The sequence below is a fragment of the Pogona vitticeps genome, chromosome 5 (assembly GCF_051106095.1).
Source record: "Pogona vitticeps strain Pit_001003342236 chromosome 5, PviZW2.1, whole genome shotgun sequence".
NCBI classification, from domain to species: Eukaryota; Metazoa; Chordata; class Lepidosauria; order Squamata; family Agamidae; genus Pogona; species Pogona vitticeps.
Window position 1 is genome coordinate 145398379 of NC_135787.1, and position 18453 is coordinate 145416831.

Genomic DNA, 18453 nt, shown 5'->3' on the forward strand with positions numbered 1-18453 from the left:
AATTGAGACTGTGTTCAGATCGGCATGCTGGTTGAGGATTGTACATCTGGATATTTCCCTGAACACCAAAACACCCATGAGTCAAGTTTGTATACTTATGCCTCCTAAGTGGGTAATATGAAGTCTCAAATCTGGCCGGATAGCTCAGTGAGTTGGTATCAGGCTATAGAGCCAGATGTTAGGAGTCTGATTTCCCATTGTACCTCCCAGGAGAAGAGCCAGCCACTTGGGCAAGGTGCACGGTTACAAGATACAGCCAGAATAAGGGATTGGTAAACCATTCCTCTGTGCCCTAAAAAAGCTTGGAAAGGGTTGTTGTTAAGTTGGAATTGACTTGATAGCAAGTACATATTATGATGAAACCTCAGGCTGAAGGAGTAGAGCAACTCAACTGTACATTCTAACGTTTGTTTGGTTTTGAACTAAAGAGCTATAGACTCACCATGAATTCTGTCTGTAGCAAATGGGAACTTGCAACAGTGTCTTTTAACTGCTGCTTTGTGAGAATCCGGCTGGCTGACTGGAGATATTCCATTGCTACTTTTTCTCTTGGTGTTGGCACAGCTACGAAAGGTTCCACACTTCCTAAGCTGCTCATGTCTAAGGTGAGTGAGACATTTGATCCACGCCTGTAGTGTGAGACAAATAATGCACAATTTGTCATTTATCTCTAATTATCAAGAGAGGGGATTCCAGCACATCTAAATGGTGATTCTTTCTCAATTTGCTTCCAAGCAGTGAATTGCTACCACAGAGATATTATAGGTCTCTGGCTTCCATTGGCACACTACAGAATCTCTTGTTGGTGATATTCAGTTCAATGAGTACCCAGCTTGCTGGGGGGGGGGGCAATGTGTAGCCTGTATAATTAAATTGTAAACTGCCCGGAGAGTGCTTGTAGCGCTATGGGGCGGTATATAAGTCCAATAAATAAATAAATAAATAAATAAATAAATAAATAAATAAATAAATAAATAAATAAATAAATAAATAAATAAATAAATTCCCTTTTTCATGAGCTTCTCCCTTTCAAAAGCATCCTGTTGTTACCTGGGTTTTGAGCTAATAAGCAAATACTGTATTAGACTAGAAATAATGTGCATTGTTATATCATGGCAACATTCTGTTTCTCTTCCTGTATGGGTGTGTGCATGTCCAGGCGAATCTTCCAATACATTCTGATTCCTTTTATTAAACCAAGCTCTCTGTTGCTCCTTTGCTTGAGGGGAAATAGAAATACTTTTAACTCTCACATAAGTTACTTGGAATGATTTATAATATTCATTGCAGTTCTGTTCACTTTATAATGAAAAGTGAGTTACAAATCTCTGGAACAAAGAAGAAACTGTGGAATTTGCTACCATAAAAGATCATGCCAGCTCTCAGTCTGAACAGTCTTACTGATCTATGGACAGGATAGATTTATCAAGCATAAAGTTATCAATGGCTACTAGCCACAGTGGCTCTGATTTACCTCTAGTATGCCCCATATATCAGTGGCCAAGGTCAGAAACAATCCTGCCGTTATGCAAAATAAGGCGGTCACTTCAAGTAGCCTTGTCATGAAAGGATAGTAAATGATTAGCTTTTCAATGTGTTGGTGTTGCATTTTTTTTATTGCAGAGATGGAGAAAGGCTTTGTGTGATTTCATGCCTCCTGTAAAAATAGGTATCATGTGCCTTGACTTAGGTAAACAGCGGAGGCCATTTTCTGCTCTGTTTCAGGCAGCAAAATGACTTGAGCTGGCCTTGGCTGGGAGCATGAGCAAAAGGATGCTATTGTACTCACATCCTGTTTGTGGGTTTTCCATGGGCATCAGATTGGCCTTTGGGTGAACAGAATGGCTTTGGGTGAACAGATTAGGTCAACCTTTGGTTTGATCCAGCACAGATCCAATCAACTAAGAAACAAACTGGTAAATGACACTATGCATGGTGTGACATGTATATTGGTGTTGAATCAATGCAAGAGGTATGTTGGGAGTATTTTCACATGCATATGGAAGCAGTCCCTATTTCAGTATTTTGTTTTTGTTCTTTCCACATCCTTTTGAGACAAGGGATGAAACTATTCAAATGTGGTCAGCTGTCAGAGGAAGGGAACGAAACACGCAGAGACAACCAGACCAATCCTCCTTTGTACCACATGCTCACCCAAATGGTCTGTGATTTTTCCTAGAGCAAATACATTCATATTGTTTTGTAACAAAGCACAATTGAAAGGTTAATATTTTCTTTGGCTTTCACATTGTTTTATCTGTCAGTCATGGCAAACAGGCCACTTCCTTTCTAACAAAAAAAGAAAAAAGAAATATGTTTAGATCTAATTATAACTTTGAATTTTGCCTTTTTCCAGATCAAAAGATTAGGGAATAAATTCGGTGTTCAAATGCAAACTAATTCTCCACCAAAAGATGCAAAGATACATACATTAGAAAAAAGGAACTAGAAATGGTTTAAGGACAGGCAATAAATATTTTTGACATCAATACTGGCCAATAATTAATACAAATGTTATTTAATGAGAGAGATAAAGTACAATGTTATTGATATCAATACTTTTAAAATATTTAAGTATATTACAGGGTTGCCAGCTCAACAACATCCCATTCATGAAGATCTCTAGTCCAAAGCCTGAGACCCTAGGTGGACCCTTATAATGGCATGAAAGGGGACAGGCTATGATGGTGAGAGTTTGGTCCCAGGCTCTGCACCCCTGCTGATAAAGTTGTGGACCAAAAGTTCATGAGTTGTGAAGCTAGTGTTTCATTCCCTACTTTGTTCCAAATGGCAAGATGGTCTCAATCTTAGTATGCTTGGGAGACTAGGGAGAGAACTGGCGGCTACATATATTTCCACTCACCATGTTGGAAGAAAGGGTCGGGGTGGAGGGACAGCACACAATATTGTGGTACCTTAAAGACAATTTGTGAGATTTTTGTGGATCAAAATCCGCTTCCTCAGACACATGGAGTGCTCATAGTATGCTGTCTATATCGACACATATCCTCATGGTGTTGGGAGTCGTGCAAAAATGAGGAGACCTTCTCTCGCCACCCTGTGGCATTGGTGTAAACCTGCTGCTTAAATAAAAACTGAACTGATTTCAAAGCAAGAGCAAACTTCAGAGAAGAATTTATGAATGAATTATCATCAATGTGAAGATACTCATCTTTATGCAATAATCATATTCTGAGATCAGGTTAAACACTCCCTTCCCCCTTTTTTGGCAGAGATCAGAATCATCTACACTACACCACAGCTCATGAGATTTTTTTGTAACCCTGCCCAAAGGAGTCAAATAGCAATTTTTCAGGAGTTGTTGACTGATGTGGCAGGAGGAGTGGCACTGAACTGGAAAATGATTACAGGAAACTCCACCTAGCTAGGCTGGTGAAAACTATAAATCATCAGAGGGGTAATTTCCTGCCTGCACCTTAAGCCAGAACCAGTCCCTTTTCCATACTTGGGAATTGTATTTCTTTGTGTGCTCTCCCCCAATTGTTTTTTTAAACTTTGGGATTTCTTTAAAAGTAGATCTGAGCTTGCTAAGGATTTTGCTCATTCTCTCTTTCAACAACCAAGGAATGCAATTTTTAACAGTCAGGGAATGTTAATATTGTTCAGAGCATGGAACTATTGCTTTTTGGACTCCAACTCTTAGAATCTTTCAGCCAGGATGAAGCCCAAAAAAGCAACTTTTCCAAGCTCTACTGATGCCCTTCCTGTCTGTGTGTCTGTCTGTCTGTTCATTTTGGAATTTCTGACAGTCTCTCTTCCCCCCTCCCATCCCCTTAGGATGCTCTTTGTCAGACTGTGCCAATTGTGTGCAGGTGGAAGGAAGCCATTAATCAGTTGGCAGGACTGTGGCATTCTGATTACAGAACAAATGGGCTTGGTTTGTGTTTTCAGTCTCTACCACTCTCCCGCCAACCTAGCGGTTTGAGAGCATGCAAATGCAAGTAGATAAATAGGGATCACCTCGGTGGGAAGGTAACAGCGTTCCGTGTCTAAGTCGCACTGGCCATGTGACCACAGAAGATTGTCTTCGGACAAAACGCTGGCTCTATGGCTTGGAAACGGGGATGAGCACCGCCCCCTAGAGTCGAACACGACTGGACAAAAAAAATGTCAAGGGGAACCTTTACCTTTACCTTACCACAGGAATACAAGCAGGATCCCCACTCTGAAGCCTTCTGAGGATGGCACTGAAAGGCCAATGGAAGGAGTGGCGACTAGAGATGTTCTGTGAAATACTTTTCTTGTTCCTTAAAAATGATTTATACAGTAGGACTGCAGTATCCGTGGAGGATTTGTTTCAAGTCAAAAAGTGCAGGTAGAATAACGCTATAGATAGCATAGCCTCTGGTCCCCTCTAGTGGCCAGTTCTGATAATATACCTTAGAAATACATGTTTCTTGGGTTTTTTATTTATATTTTCAGGCAGTGGGTAAGTGAAACCATGGGTACTGGTCCCATGTATATGGTAGTCCTACTGTATTACTAGTTTACCAGAAGTTGATTGCTTCATGTAGGCCAGTAAGGGAGCCAATCCTGCCTCTGTATGTCACCAAACTGCACCTCCTCACATAGCTCACTGCTGGCTATGCTGGTGAAGGTTGGTTGGAAGTGCCTCCTAAGAATATCTGGAATGACATACAGTTCTAGAGCCAAGATGGGCTGAAAGGATCATAAGAATAGAATCTTAGCAATGGATTCCCACTCCAGCAGCAATGAGGGATCTCAGGTAAGGCTGGATCCCCATTTCTGTATGTATAGTGGAGTTAAGTCACAATTAGATTTTTTTTCATTAAAAATTCCTCGTCATCCAGTAGCCACTTCGGTTTTTCAAGAAGCATGGTTATAAAGTGCTGCATTGTGCTCCTTCCTTCAGCACAAATCTGCAGGAGCTTCTTCACAACACTGTTAACTTAGCACTCCAGGCTTTGAATGTGAGCCATTTAGAAAGACGAGGAAGCATTTTCTGGAGTATTCTCATGATTACTGTAAAACAGAAGTGGCTGGAAAGTATGTAACAGAATTGTAGGTGATTTCTATGAATTTCTCCCATGCCACGAACATAGACCTGGAAGTGAGATAGCAGTGCCATCAGAGAAGTCACAAACATTTGCACTGGCAACCCCTGTGGACAATATTACCTTCACCACCACATACGCAGATTGCAATGTGAAAAGTGCCCATGAACCATTCTGCATCTTCAGTGCTCAAATCCACTCTCCTCCTCCACCCTCCTCAGTTGCTTCTGAGTGTTATTTAGACTTCATCATGTCAAAAGCGAATGAAGGAAATGGGTTTTCAAAAGTACTTCTAGACAAAGTTTTCAGCAATCAGTATTTGGTTGGGACAGGAATTGCTTAACATCCTGTGCAGGAAAAGAGCTGACACGATGAGAGCCATTTCAGCTTTCTCCCTTTTCTTTTAATCAGGCTTTCTAAAGTACTGCCAGTTCACTCCGGCACTTCCCTCGATAAGGTTATGCTGCCAAGCATCGGGAACTGACTGTTCAGAAAGCAAGTGGAGACGGCCTTCCATGTTTTTCTCTCCACTTGTTTAACCATCCAGTTGGACTTTTTCAAGCAAACTGTGCTTTCAGACAACATGGTGGAGGACCCACAAAAACAGTACATGTGCATGTGTATATAAACAGAAGCACACATCTCTACTTCCTGTCCTGGGGGGCTTACGTTACAAAAACAATTAGCTGCAATTATAGTTCCAAGCCCATAAATAATTACCATTGTGTTCTATTTGCTTAAAAAAGTAATTCTTTACATTTCTCTTTTCAAAAGCAGCCCAAACAGTTCCTTTGTTGTTCTTTTTTTTTAGAATGGAAAACTATAACCTGCTGCGCCTTCTTGCAAAAGGTACACTGTCCTTCCATCTACCTCAGTATTGCCTGCCTCAATCCCTCTGTCAGAGTATGAAGCCTATGCTTGAATCAAGTGATATTTCCCCTCCACCTTTTGTGAGGTCACCCCCCCCATTACAGCTAGATTGGTTCAGTTATCCCTTGTTAAGCAGCATCCTTTAAGTTATAATTATGATATATGAGACTTTTCTTATTAGAAGGATAAATGAACGACAGGTAACTTATGTGTAACTTATAATTTCCAAGCTCCCCCACTTCCTGATGTTCTGCCCTGATGTTCCATCACTTTCAAGAGCAATAAAGAAACAAAAGTCGGGATGAGTCTACATGGACAGACATTGACTTATGTTATCAAGCGCAACAGGCACAAAGCTAGGCTTTGATGTCAGGAATTCTGCAAGGGTGAGCGTGAACAGGGCCCTCCTGTACCAAACACAAAGACAGTTCAATTTGTCTCCTATTTGTTGCATATACTATAGATGCAATCTTTTGTCTTTCCATATACTTTAACTATCATCAGGTTGGATGTTTGGCTTTAATTTAAAAACTCATATTTTCCTTTTATTTCATTTCAGGGGATGTTCATCTAGAGCTATAACAATTTCTGAGACATGCTTTCTAACTACTGCTGGATAGCTCAGCGTTTTAGGCTGCAGAGGTTGGGAGTTCCCCACTGTAACTCCTTGGCCAGGGCTATGATCCACAGGGTCCCTTCCAGCTCTGTAGGTTTAAGATGATGATGATGATGATGTGAGGGCAGCGCATTTTGTTAAATTCCTGGGCCAGCCTCAAAACTGATGTGACTATGATCTATTTTTTCAATAGATGGACTGCTGATCCAGGATAGTTGGTGAGAGTTTCATCAACACAGACTTATTGTTAGCTTTTAATTTTGTTGTCATCTTCCTACACTTTAAATAGGTGAAAGTTCTTTATCTCAAAATGTCCTGAACAGTGTTGTAATAACTGAACTAAATAAAAAATAAACTAAAATGGATGGGGAGGAAATGTTACAGTAATGACACTTGTACACGTTTGGCAGATCTGGGGGAAGAAACACCCGAACATACTGATGATTTCAACACATGGGCACATGATCCTGCTTCCACATGTTTTACTGATGTTTTACTGATCCATGATATAACCCCTATAAACAAGGGGTTGGGAATATATGGTCTTTCAGATGTTATTCAATTGCCTCATCTGTGACTATAGTGGTTAGGGCAAACTGGAGGTGCAGATCAACAACATTAGGAGGTCCATGTGTTTGCTATTCCTGCTGTAAACCAATTATTTCACATTCTTAAAGGCACACAGCTATAGATCTTTTAAAAAAATCCTCCTCTAGAAATGATAGAGACTTGCAAATTCTAACTGGGGTGGGCAACTGTGACTCTCCTAATGTTTTTGGCCCTCAAATTTCATCAAACCAGCATAACATTGAGAACTTATGGGAGATGTGGTCCAAAACATTTGGAGAGCCACAGTTCCTCGCTTCCTTTTAAATCTGTTGACAAGGATTTGGACATGCTGCTACTTACCCTTTCTGTTACAGCTACTTATAATCTAACAAACCTTTAAGAGGTCACTGAGATAAATCACTGACAAACTACCAAAACTGTCTGCCAGATGTCCGCCACTGATTAATTTGTCTTAAGTTCAGCCAAAGGGAAGAAAATGCAATGGGTGGAGAAGCACAAGGGGTTGAAGAAGGTTTCGTGTCACCTTGGGAATGAAATTGATTGGCACCACCATTTCCTGTGTATAAACTCAAACCTATAGCAACCACAGTAACAAGAATCTACCCACAATAAGAGCTTGAGAAGGATTCTGGGACAATTTGTGTAAAAGGCATATATGTTATTATCTCTAACATACAAAATCGACCAAGGTCAGGATGTGAATTATCACAAGCAATAGCTGGTTTGCTTTCCTGAATCTATGAGTGTTATGGTGTATTAACTCTGTGACAGCTATGTCGTAGGATTGATGGAGGACATTCCTTAGCGATGTGTCACATGATGCAGCAAAAAAGGTTCAACATGCAGTCAAATGACCTTTCTATTTTTAATATCCAAGGCCATAAGTTATTTATGCTCCTTCCCCCTTTCATGTTTTTCTTGGTTTTAAAATGGCAAAATAACACAAACCATTATTCCAAGCCCACCCTACATGGTATAGATTTACCAGAGTGGTATAGATTTACCAGATGAGCGGGATATAAATCAAATAAATAAATAAATAAATAAATAAATAAATAATTGACACTGTACCATATAATTCAGCCACATGCTGAGATGCATATTTAAAAACATGCAAATCAAATACACAAGAGACAAAAGAATTGGATGGGAAGATAACAGCAGATGAGGGGACAGAATCAGAAAGATGATTTTTAGAATGCTGCTTTCAAAGGTGAGAATCCTATTGGTGTTTATATAAAGGCTGTGTAACTTGCAGTGCCCAACTGTAGCTAATTGATGAGGGGCCAAGGGGCATCTGGATTTGGTGCCCAATCACATACCTAACTGTGCAACCAAGATGTCCCATCACTGCCACACTTCATCAATCAACTGTAATTAGCTGTCACAAGCAAACAACAACAACGTCTTAACCATAAAATCATTATGGTTAAATCAAATGAAGCCACACACATCGTAAACAGCATTAAAACTAATTAAGTATACAAACACTTAAATCATCATAATATATTAAATAACATTACAAGGCAATTTTAAAAGACCTGTCATCATACCCTTTCTAAAAGCAGTGAGAGTAGAAGGGGGCACATCCCACCATCTGATACTATTGGTTGCTAAGGGGCAAGGATTTCAGAAAAGCATCCGCAATATATTGACAGGGTGAGGAGGCTATGGAATCACATCGACCTACAATGACCAGAATCCCTAAGCTACCACAGCAATCCTAGTTGGGCCCTTCGTAGCCCAAAAAGGTAAGTTTTCTGAAGTATGGTGCTGATGTACGCATATATTGTGTGAGTCAGACTCTTGGTCCAGATGGATCCCTCCACGTCTATGAGTCTTCTGCTTGCATAACAGTGGGCATGGCCACTTTCCATGGCCATCCAATGCACAATTGGTGGGAGCCATAGTCAATAAACCTGCCATCACCAGAAACAGAGCTACCTGTTATGCCTCCAGGACCTCTCATGTGTACTTCCAGTTTGGAAGGGGTTGTGTTAAATGCCTTCTGTTGTGTCAAGTCTTTTTGAAAAACTTTTTGCAAACAAAGTCTCTTTTTTTGGGGGGTCACTGTGCATCTCTACTTTGAACAACTCTTGTTGACATAGCATGGAAAGTAACACTGAAGGGTTATATTAAGCACATACACACAAACAAGCATATTCATCTCAACACAATAGAGTAAATTTATCCTCCAAATCTATGCAGAGCTGTATATTTCAGCCAGGAAATTCCAGATCTCTTCCTGTAAATATAGTAGGTTCTCATGCTTCTGTTGCTGTCCACAAACACTGGCTCAGTTTCATTATTTAGTTCACAGAAAGCTACACAATGCTTAATGTCAAGTTATTGCTCTTAACAGAATGCTGGAGTAAAAAGGCAGGAAATGTTTAATAATAATTCTATTATATATAGCACAAGTGGCAATACTCATGCCAGTGTTTCTGCTCAATTAATTAAATACTAGAAAGGAAGGAATTCTGGAAAGAACTGCTAAGTATCTAAAAGGTAGTAGAAGTATCTAAAAGATATTAAAATCCACTGAACACCTCATTTTACCCCACAGAAGAATTTGAAGAAGCTGCTTGCTCATCACATGTGAATGCTGGCCATTTCAGTCCTTCTCAGAGCTTGGAAATCTCGTGGTCATGGTGGCTGAAAGAATCTTGGAATTATAGTTTCAAAAATAACTATCCCAACCTCTGGTCCTGATATAAATTATAAAGAAGTCCCACATATGCTCTGTTCAAGTATTCAAGAACCATGTGGCCTAAATGTGTGCAGGGCCCACTCTTTCCGTCATTACTTCTGTCACCCTCTACACTTGATTGGCAATGGTATGTGGAGAAGAGTCTCCTCTACACCTGAAGACTCTCTGTGTGATTGAAAGGATTGATTTTCCTGCATTTTGAAAAATGCAGGAGGATGAGGATGGGATGGTGTGCCCCATCTTTATATGTTCTTATCTAGTTGCACACAGAAAGAATGCTAGAGAGCATCTAATTCATTTATGTTGCGTCAAACACTGCAACAGAATAAACCTACCTTACTTTCTTGGAAGAACAGTTTTGAACATGAATGGCTCTGCTTTGGGGTGGGTCCTTACAAATCATCCCAGCTTCATTTTTTCGTTTGAGTCAGACTGTTTTCATTGACATTAATTCAGTTTACTTCCGATGATAAAACAATTTTTCAATTTACTAATAGTATTACTGAAACCAAATTATCCATGGGAGACTGGAAGCTAGTTATTTTCAACAACTAAATGTCTTTTCACGAAGAAGGTGCATGTATTAGGAAACCATTTGCTCTGAGCTGAAATAGCTGTGCCAGAATGGATGCAGAAGAGGGAGACAAAGTTTCTCTGAAAGCCCCTTTTCTCTATTTTCCTTAATAACTTCAATGGCAATGTGATACAAATGTTTAATTTAAAATGGGTGAAGGGCACATGGGTGTTTACTTCTATTGGAGCAAGTAGACAAGATTTTTATGTTGTAGAATAGCTAGTCTCTCTCAGTTTCACAGGCTTGAAATATGTCAAGACTTGTCTTCAATGACCTCCTGCAATATAGCATTTAAATTGTAATATCTATATATCTATATAGCATTGAAAGCATTTGAAAATGAAAGTACACCATCTTTGGATTCTATGGTTTTATGTATCAGGATATCATAAAAATCATCTGGTCCTTAGGAGGTCTGAAAATTAGGTAAATAGATGAACAACAGCACACAAAGTATTACACTGTGTCATGATTTATTTAATATATCCTTCTGAAGAAGTTAGTGACAAGTGTACCACTGGGTTCAATGGTGAACAAACTTTGCAAATCCCACTGTTTATTTCAGAACTCATAGCCTATGTAGCAGATGAATACTGCTAATTCAGTGACTTAAATGTTTTGATTTTTTAAAAAAAATTAATACCAACAAATAATGTCCAAGCAGAATGTTCTGAACACTGAAAACAATATAGTCACTCAAGGTCACTATACTGATTCATCAAAAACCCTTATTGACCAGAAACACTGCCTACTGTTTTCAAACTCTCCTCTCACTCTTCCCTATCATTGCTCAAATTAGTTGGCAGTAGTAAAGAGCTCTGCTGGTGGGTGGGTGCAAAGCTCATTCTAGACTTGAACGTACGTATACCAGCCCGAAAGAGACGTGTAAATTTGCTCCCCAGATTTTTTTTTAGCTGAAAATCCCAGTAACTCTACTATTATAGCCAATTATGAAGGACTGTGGGTGCTCTCATCCAAAGGCTCCTGGACTTGAACAGGTGCCCACGTCTGCTCTTGCAACTATATCACACTGCCTCTTAGGGTGAGAGCCTGCAAAGTCTCAGCTGGAAATAGTGGCAACTTTCCATCCCTCACCCTGCCAACCGTAATGAAAATGGACATTTGACATTTAAAATTAAAGATATCAATGGCAAAACACAAAGAGGTAATCTTAACTATTCGTTTATGGTATTATTGTTAGGGAAATTACATTATTATTGTTGTCGTTGTCATCATTATCTACATTTCTATTGTGCCTTTTCACTACTGGGTGATCACAAAACATTATAAAAACAATAAATAACAACAAATTCAATAATAGAATCCTTTAAATGTCATAAAACATAAATATGACTAAAACCAATTAAAAACCAGTTAAGTTTGCAGATAGTTAAAATAATCGCAACGAATTACACAATATCATAGGCCAATTAAAAAAAACTATGCCTTCTTCACACCCTTCCTAAAAGTAGTGAGAGTGGAAATGAACACGTATGAAGGGTCCATTCTAGCTAATTCCAAGTCACCAAGCAGATGGTCTTATATTTATGACAAATGAGAATGGATTGCTGAATCCATTACTTAACCTATAATGGCTAACAACGTAGTTTCTGCCTCTCTTTGTGTGTGTGTGTCTCTTACACAATGAGTACTAGGCAGTCTTTCTTCCCAAACGAGCAACTAGTTGCAGTATTTTGTCCAAAATGGGAAATTCCACAGACAATACTTCCTTTCCCCTCTAGATGTCACTGTCCCTCACCAACATCTTCTAATGGATGCATTAGATACTGCAGAACAAGGTACCCATTATGACAGAAATCAGCTTAAATTCAATTCTACCAAGACTCTGCTGTGTGCCTTCCCTCTGAGAAACAAACATCTTGGAAATTTCAGGTTACCTGGAAGAGCATCCAGCCAGATCATTGTTGTCCCCTACCTCCAATATCAAGGTGTTACTTAGCATTATATGCTGACCTAGAAGAAAGACTGTTGCAAAAGGTCTCTGCAATGAACAATATTCGTGGAAAACTATTGGGAACAAGTGGGGGAACACAACTGCAAACACGGAGATTACAGCTTTAGCTTTATGCTCCTGTGGACGTGAATATATTAGCCTGGTATGGTATAGTTAAGCCTCTGCAAAACAGGCGGATGTCACACTCAGTAAAAGCCAATCCTTATTGATAAAAGCAATTACCTAGTAGGCATTGCACTCAGTGACATATGGAGAGGGGTAGCAGCTAACACAAAAAGACTCAAAGCTTCCACATCAACCGCACATCCACTCTTCTGCTTTGTTCATATCGTGTGTTGCATGTTCTGTGTTGTCAGGTCATAAGAACATAAGAACCTAAGAGGAGCCCTGCTGGATCAGGCCGAGGGCCCATCTAGTCCAGCTTCTGGTATCTCACAGTGGCCCCACCAGATGCCTCTGGAAGCACAGGAGACAACTAGATATCTGTCTCCTGATACCACTTTATCCATCCCTGTATAACTTTACACATCTCAATCATGTCTCCCCCTCAAGCGCCTTTCCTCTAGACTAAAGAGCCCCAAACACTGTAGTCTTTCCTCATAAGGGAAGTGCCCCAGCCCAGTCACCATTTTAGTCACTCGCTTTTGCACCTTTTCCAGTTCCACTATGTCTTTTTTGAGGTGTGGCGACCAGAACTGTACGCAATACTCCAACAGCATATAAGTCAGAACTGATGTCATAATGAGCCTAATAGGGCTTTCAAGGTAAGTGAGATATTGAAGGAGTAGTTTTGCCAGTTCCACTCCTCCAGTGAGTTTCCATGACCAAGTGGGGATTTGAACCCTGTTCTCTAGACTCCTAGTCCATCACTCTATGCACTACACCACACTGAGAATCATATTAAAATATTAAATATAGTCATATGAAAATATTAAAATCAAGGCAAAAGTGCCCCCTCCAGATCACTGGTGATCTTTGAAGGAACTAGGAAAAAATGCTGTGACTATAATGTGAAAAGAACTGTCTGCCTCTTAAAATGGACGGGACGGCTGGAAAATCCTGTTCCTGGTCACACAAAGAGCTGTGTTATTTGGAAGTCACTTCATAGGAGACGGACAAAAGTTGGCAGAACCAAGGTGAACCTAAGAAAATGGAGTTTTCACACCAACACCGTCCTTTGTGAGTGCAGAGAAGAACCTATGTCAGTGTAGTCTATGCCCCTCAACCTGTACTACAGAGGATTTCATGTAATTTTACTGGGCAAAAATTATCCGATTATTATTTTTTGTTCATAGTTTGATTCATGCCCATTTCTAATTCCAAACATTTTGAATGCACACAAAATTAATAGGAAAATATTTGAAGATGTCCTCAGCATTATTTCAGAACTTGACAGTTTAAGGGGAAGATGATAATTCTTCTTAAAAGAAGAATTCCTCAGCACATCCCATCCTAGAACATCATAACACAGGATTGGAGAACTGTATGGGTGAATTCTAATTTTCATTAGCTATAGCCAGCACAGCCAGTGGTGAGGTATCATGGCAGGCTAGTAATTAACATCTGGAGTGGGGGGGAAGGTTCTACAGTACATACCTGACTTAAGACATACAAATTATATCTTATATTACGTTATATAAATTATATCTTATCACCGTACCTTTCTTGAAGCCCAACTGGTTTCATTTTGAAAGGAGATGGACTGGTAGAAAGAGTGGGTTTGTTCTCTGGAGCACATTGTCCTTGAGGGTCAACCACAACATTGATAACTTTAGGTGCTTGTTCAGGTTGGACCATTCCATTTGTTGTCTTGAGCTCTGTCTGAGCTCTCTGCAGAGGAAGGGATGAAAGATGTATATCCTGTTTTTTGTTCTTATCTTGCCTCACAGAAAATTGTATTTTCTCTTTCAGGCGGTATAGAACCTGTTCAAAGCAGAGAAAAGAATTCATTTAATCTTGCAAACCAGATATTAAAGTGGACACAAAGAACTATTGACAGAAACAGAAAGCATCATAATAGTAAACGCAGTAAGATTCATCTCATTCAACAAGAGAAGACAATGACCAGGTAAACAGTGAGACTGATGCGTTTATTGACCAGGAATTGTCCATACTGGATGGAGAACATCAAGGCCTTTGCTGTCGTTTCCCACCAACCCACCACCCACCCCACCCCTGCGGTTCTTTACCTTTGAAACAGACTTGGACTGGATAGTCCTTCATGCTGAAGACACCTTCAACCAGAAGACTGTCTTCTGGAAGCCTTTGAAAATTGATCACTGGCTTCCATAAAAGAGGACATATACGAAATACACACACGACCATCACATGGAGACTTCTCCAAAGCTGAACACATACCAATTACAATTTAATAAGAGTATGGATTGAGTCCCTGGTGTTTACTCCTCCTGCTTGCCAAGCTGTGCAGTTATGGATTTCTGAAGAGGCCTCCACATGCTCAGCAATAATAGCTGCAACCACGTGTGACTGAATCAAGGTCAATGTATTTTACATTCCTTAAGAAAAGAAGTGTAAGGAGTACCTTTTTTCAAATCACTTGCACATAAGCCGTAATTGTTTCAGATGCACCCTTACACCTTAATGTCAAATCTGCCTTTACATAATTTTGTTGTACTTTTGTCAACACTTAAATATTGGACTATTTTCTTTACATGCCATTTGGCACAAGGAGACAGGCTTTGCTGTTAGATGAGCACAATCAAAGAAAAACATAAACTCACCATCAGGCATGTCACGATGATAACAAAGATGCTGAGAAAAATGATGACAGCATAAAACCCTTCTTTGCTCCAGAGTTTGCCCGACTCGTGCTTTCCTTGCAAAACATTTTTCTTTGACAAAAAGACAAAAGAAAAACAACATGTAATTACATATTTCAGGACATACACTTGAGAGTTTCTGTCAAGTAGATAAGATGTTTTGGTTTTGAGAGATTTTTCCAGATCATAAAATGATTGGAAGAATTGAAGCATGCTTGTGTGATTAAAATATGACTTTTTTTTTTTACTTCCTTAGTGTATTCTAAAAGTCTTCTCATTGGCATCTCAAACTGTGTCAAGTTGCATGGCCAAGACTCATTCTTTCTTGGAAACCATCTGATACAGCTGAAATTGCTTACACTTCCAGTCCATCCGTTATGAATCTCATCCCACATCTCCTCCAACAGGCTAGGTGAAGAAGCATGTACAAAATGAAACCTTGGAAGTTACTGTACAAGCAAACAAAGTCAATGTGTAGAAATAAAGAAATTAAATTATATTTCTACATTGAAACAAAAGCAACAAAGAATCTTGTGGCAACCTGAAGACTAATAGACTTAATTTGACATGAAGGCCCAAAGACTGTGGCTCGTTCTTCAGATGGAACTATTCCAGAAAGCTGTTTACTGAAGTGATAAATCTGAAGTCTACCAAAGCTTATGCCAGGCCAAACTTGCTAGTCAAGGACCTTTATCCTTTGACAGGCTAAAGATAGCGACTGGCAGTCTGTGAGGGTTTTCCCAAATTGGACAGTTGTGCTCTGTTGCTTTTAAATGTGTTTTTAGTATTGATTTTATTTCCCATTTTTAAAATGATACTTGTTTAATTATTTTTAAAATATTTGTATACTTAGTGTTTTTAGCTTTTAAACACTGTCCTTTTAATGATGTACATAAGCCACCTTGGGTTCTTTTAAGGAGAATGGAGGCGTAAAAACAACTATCTAACTCACTAACTGACTGACTGACAGATAGACAGACAAATAGATAGATAGATAGATAGACAGACAAATAGATAGATAGATAGATAGATAGATAGATAGATAGATAGATAGATAGATAGATAGATAGATAGATAGATAGATAGATAGATAGATAGATAGATAGATAGATAGATAGATAGATAGATAGATAGATAGATAGATAGATAGATAGATAGATAGATAGATAGATAGATAGTATTTTAGGGTGTGTCACATGTGTCTTTGGCTGTTTTTGCTTTAACAATCTGCAGACTAAACACTATATCCCTCTGGATATATTTCTTATGTCAGTGTTACAAAAGGAGGATATGGCTTTCAATTGGTGCTCATCATCATGATAACTATACATTGCCTCCAGTATCTGAGGCAGTATACTTCTGAATGCCAATAAGTGGAAAGGGTCTACGCTGATCTTCTAGCTGTGGACGTCTCAAAGACATGTGTTTGGCCACTGCAACAACAGAACGCTGGATGGGAGAGGCTTTTGGTGCAATCTCCTGCTATTCTTGGAACCCCCAAAGCCCCTGTACATTCTTACCGGAATGCACAGTGAAAGAACGGAGAATGGCCTCATGAAGGCTCCACTTTTGCTCTCTTTGTATTGAAACTCAAAGCACTATGTATCCTCTGTATTGGTGTTTGGCAACAGTCGGACTTTTTGCATTAGAACCTAGCTTTTTCTGTATTCCCTATCATGCAGGGCCCTCTTTATCTGATTTTACATGCAGAGCAGTAATGAAACTGCCTTGTGAGAGAGCAAGGTATTTCCTGTCAGTATTGATAAGAGTTGTCACTATTGCAAGAACTCACGTGTGCGTGCGTGCGTGCATGCGTGCGTGCGTGCAAATAGCATGAAATTACAATAGATCCTGGATTGCTGCACAAAGAATCTGAAGATCTGGTAGATTTTTCACATCCTTTCAATCAATCAGTCAGTCCTTCTGTGCTTGTGCGCTCTCTCTCTCTCTCTCTGGTTCCCTTCACAAAGGGAAAAGACTCTAATGTTTTGCAGAAACATATTGTGGAAATTGCAGAAACCTGAACAAAATCAAAAGTGATTCACGTGTCATTCTTGCACTGGAAGAGAGAGTTCTGGCAGTGGTTTGTAAACACCCTTCCTCTATGGGTCAGAATTTCCCAAATAATACACTACAGTATGTGAGTGTCTATGATGCTGTTGTAAGGGGAACAGGGCTGTTACGGTCAGCCATAGCATTACCTGTCCGTCACAGCTGCGAGGGAAAATCTCAGCCAATGAGAGGGCGGAGGGTGGTGCAGAGGCGGGAAGAGCTGTGCTATATAAGGTGTGTGTGAGGTGTGAGTGAGTCAGATAGATCAGAGATAGGAGATAGCAGATAGATGAGTGTCTGAGCTGCGAGTTAAAGTGATCTTAGTATCAGTGAGAAAGAGTCTGTGATAGCTAGTGCCTGAGAAACAGTGATTGATTTTTTATTCCTTTAACAAGTGATTTACCATTCCCTTCTTTTTGTATTCAATAAACCAAGTTTTTATTTCTACAAGTTATACTGGCCTGCTGTATGATTTATTTATTAAGGAATGGTTGGTGGCAGTAAAGAAGAGTGAAGGGTTTTAAGGTGATGTGATGACCTCCCTTTGTGAGTCTTGAGGGAGGCCGTCACAAGGGCAAAACAGGGAGATGCTGAAGGAGAGTGTGTTGGGCAGCATGCTGTGCCTCCTCTAAGCCATCTGGTGGCTGTGGCATCCCCTGACCCAAACTGAAGTGGGACAGACATCCATTACAAACAGAGGGAGAGATGTCCCCCCAACACTTGGACCTGCTACTGGGGATGCTGTAGTACTGAGGCCAGTTTTAAGTGCCAATTTGGTCAGCTTCTGGATATGCATGGAATGGCTTAAGGAGCTCCATCTCATTTTCTTCAGGCATTGACTTCTTGGGATGGCCTCATTGAAGGAACTGCAAAAACCTGTTTTAATGCTTTTAACCACCATCTCAGCATTCTCCCTTCCCCCCACCCCCTCAAAATACAGAACAAAATTTTTCATGAATTTTATTCTAGCATATTTTATTTATTGTGCACTGCAGTCCCATCGCTGTGTTATTCTAAAATGAAAATAACCTTGGAACATAGCACCAATGAGACACATACAGTATTCTTAGCTAGAAGGCAGCATATTATCCTGCTGGTTGTTTACCTCTGGGGACACTTCTGTAATTCCAAACTGCGATAAACTCTGCTGTAGAACATTGATATTAAGAGATCTCAGAACATCTTCTGATGGGAGTGTATCAGAAAGTCCTTTTCCATTTATGGGAGATACAAAGAGCTCAACACAGTTCTTCTGGACCTAGCAAAAAAT

At 39.8% G+C, this 18453-nt stretch overlaps 1 protein-coding gene across 2 annotated transcripts in view; it reads right to left on the bottom strand.

Annotated features, from left to right (window-relative positions):
* The window catches only part of PTPRR (protein tyrosine phosphatase receptor type R), a 130264-nt gene that overhangs the window by 18799 nt on the left and 93012 nt on the right, over positions 1–18453 (bottom strand). For both annotated transcript variants that reach the window (XM_020786087.3, XM_073000378.2), the window contains 4 exons: positions 18289–18441; positions 15093–15203; positions 14012–14274; positions 443–629 (listed from right to left, as the gene is read on the bottom strand). In XM_020786087.3, coding sequence (XP_020641746.2) covers positions 443–629; positions 14012–14274; positions 15093–15203; positions 18289–18441 — 714 coding nt within the window. The remainder of the gene's footprint in view (positions 1–442; positions 630–14011; positions 14275–15092; positions 15204–18288; positions 18442–18453) is intronic.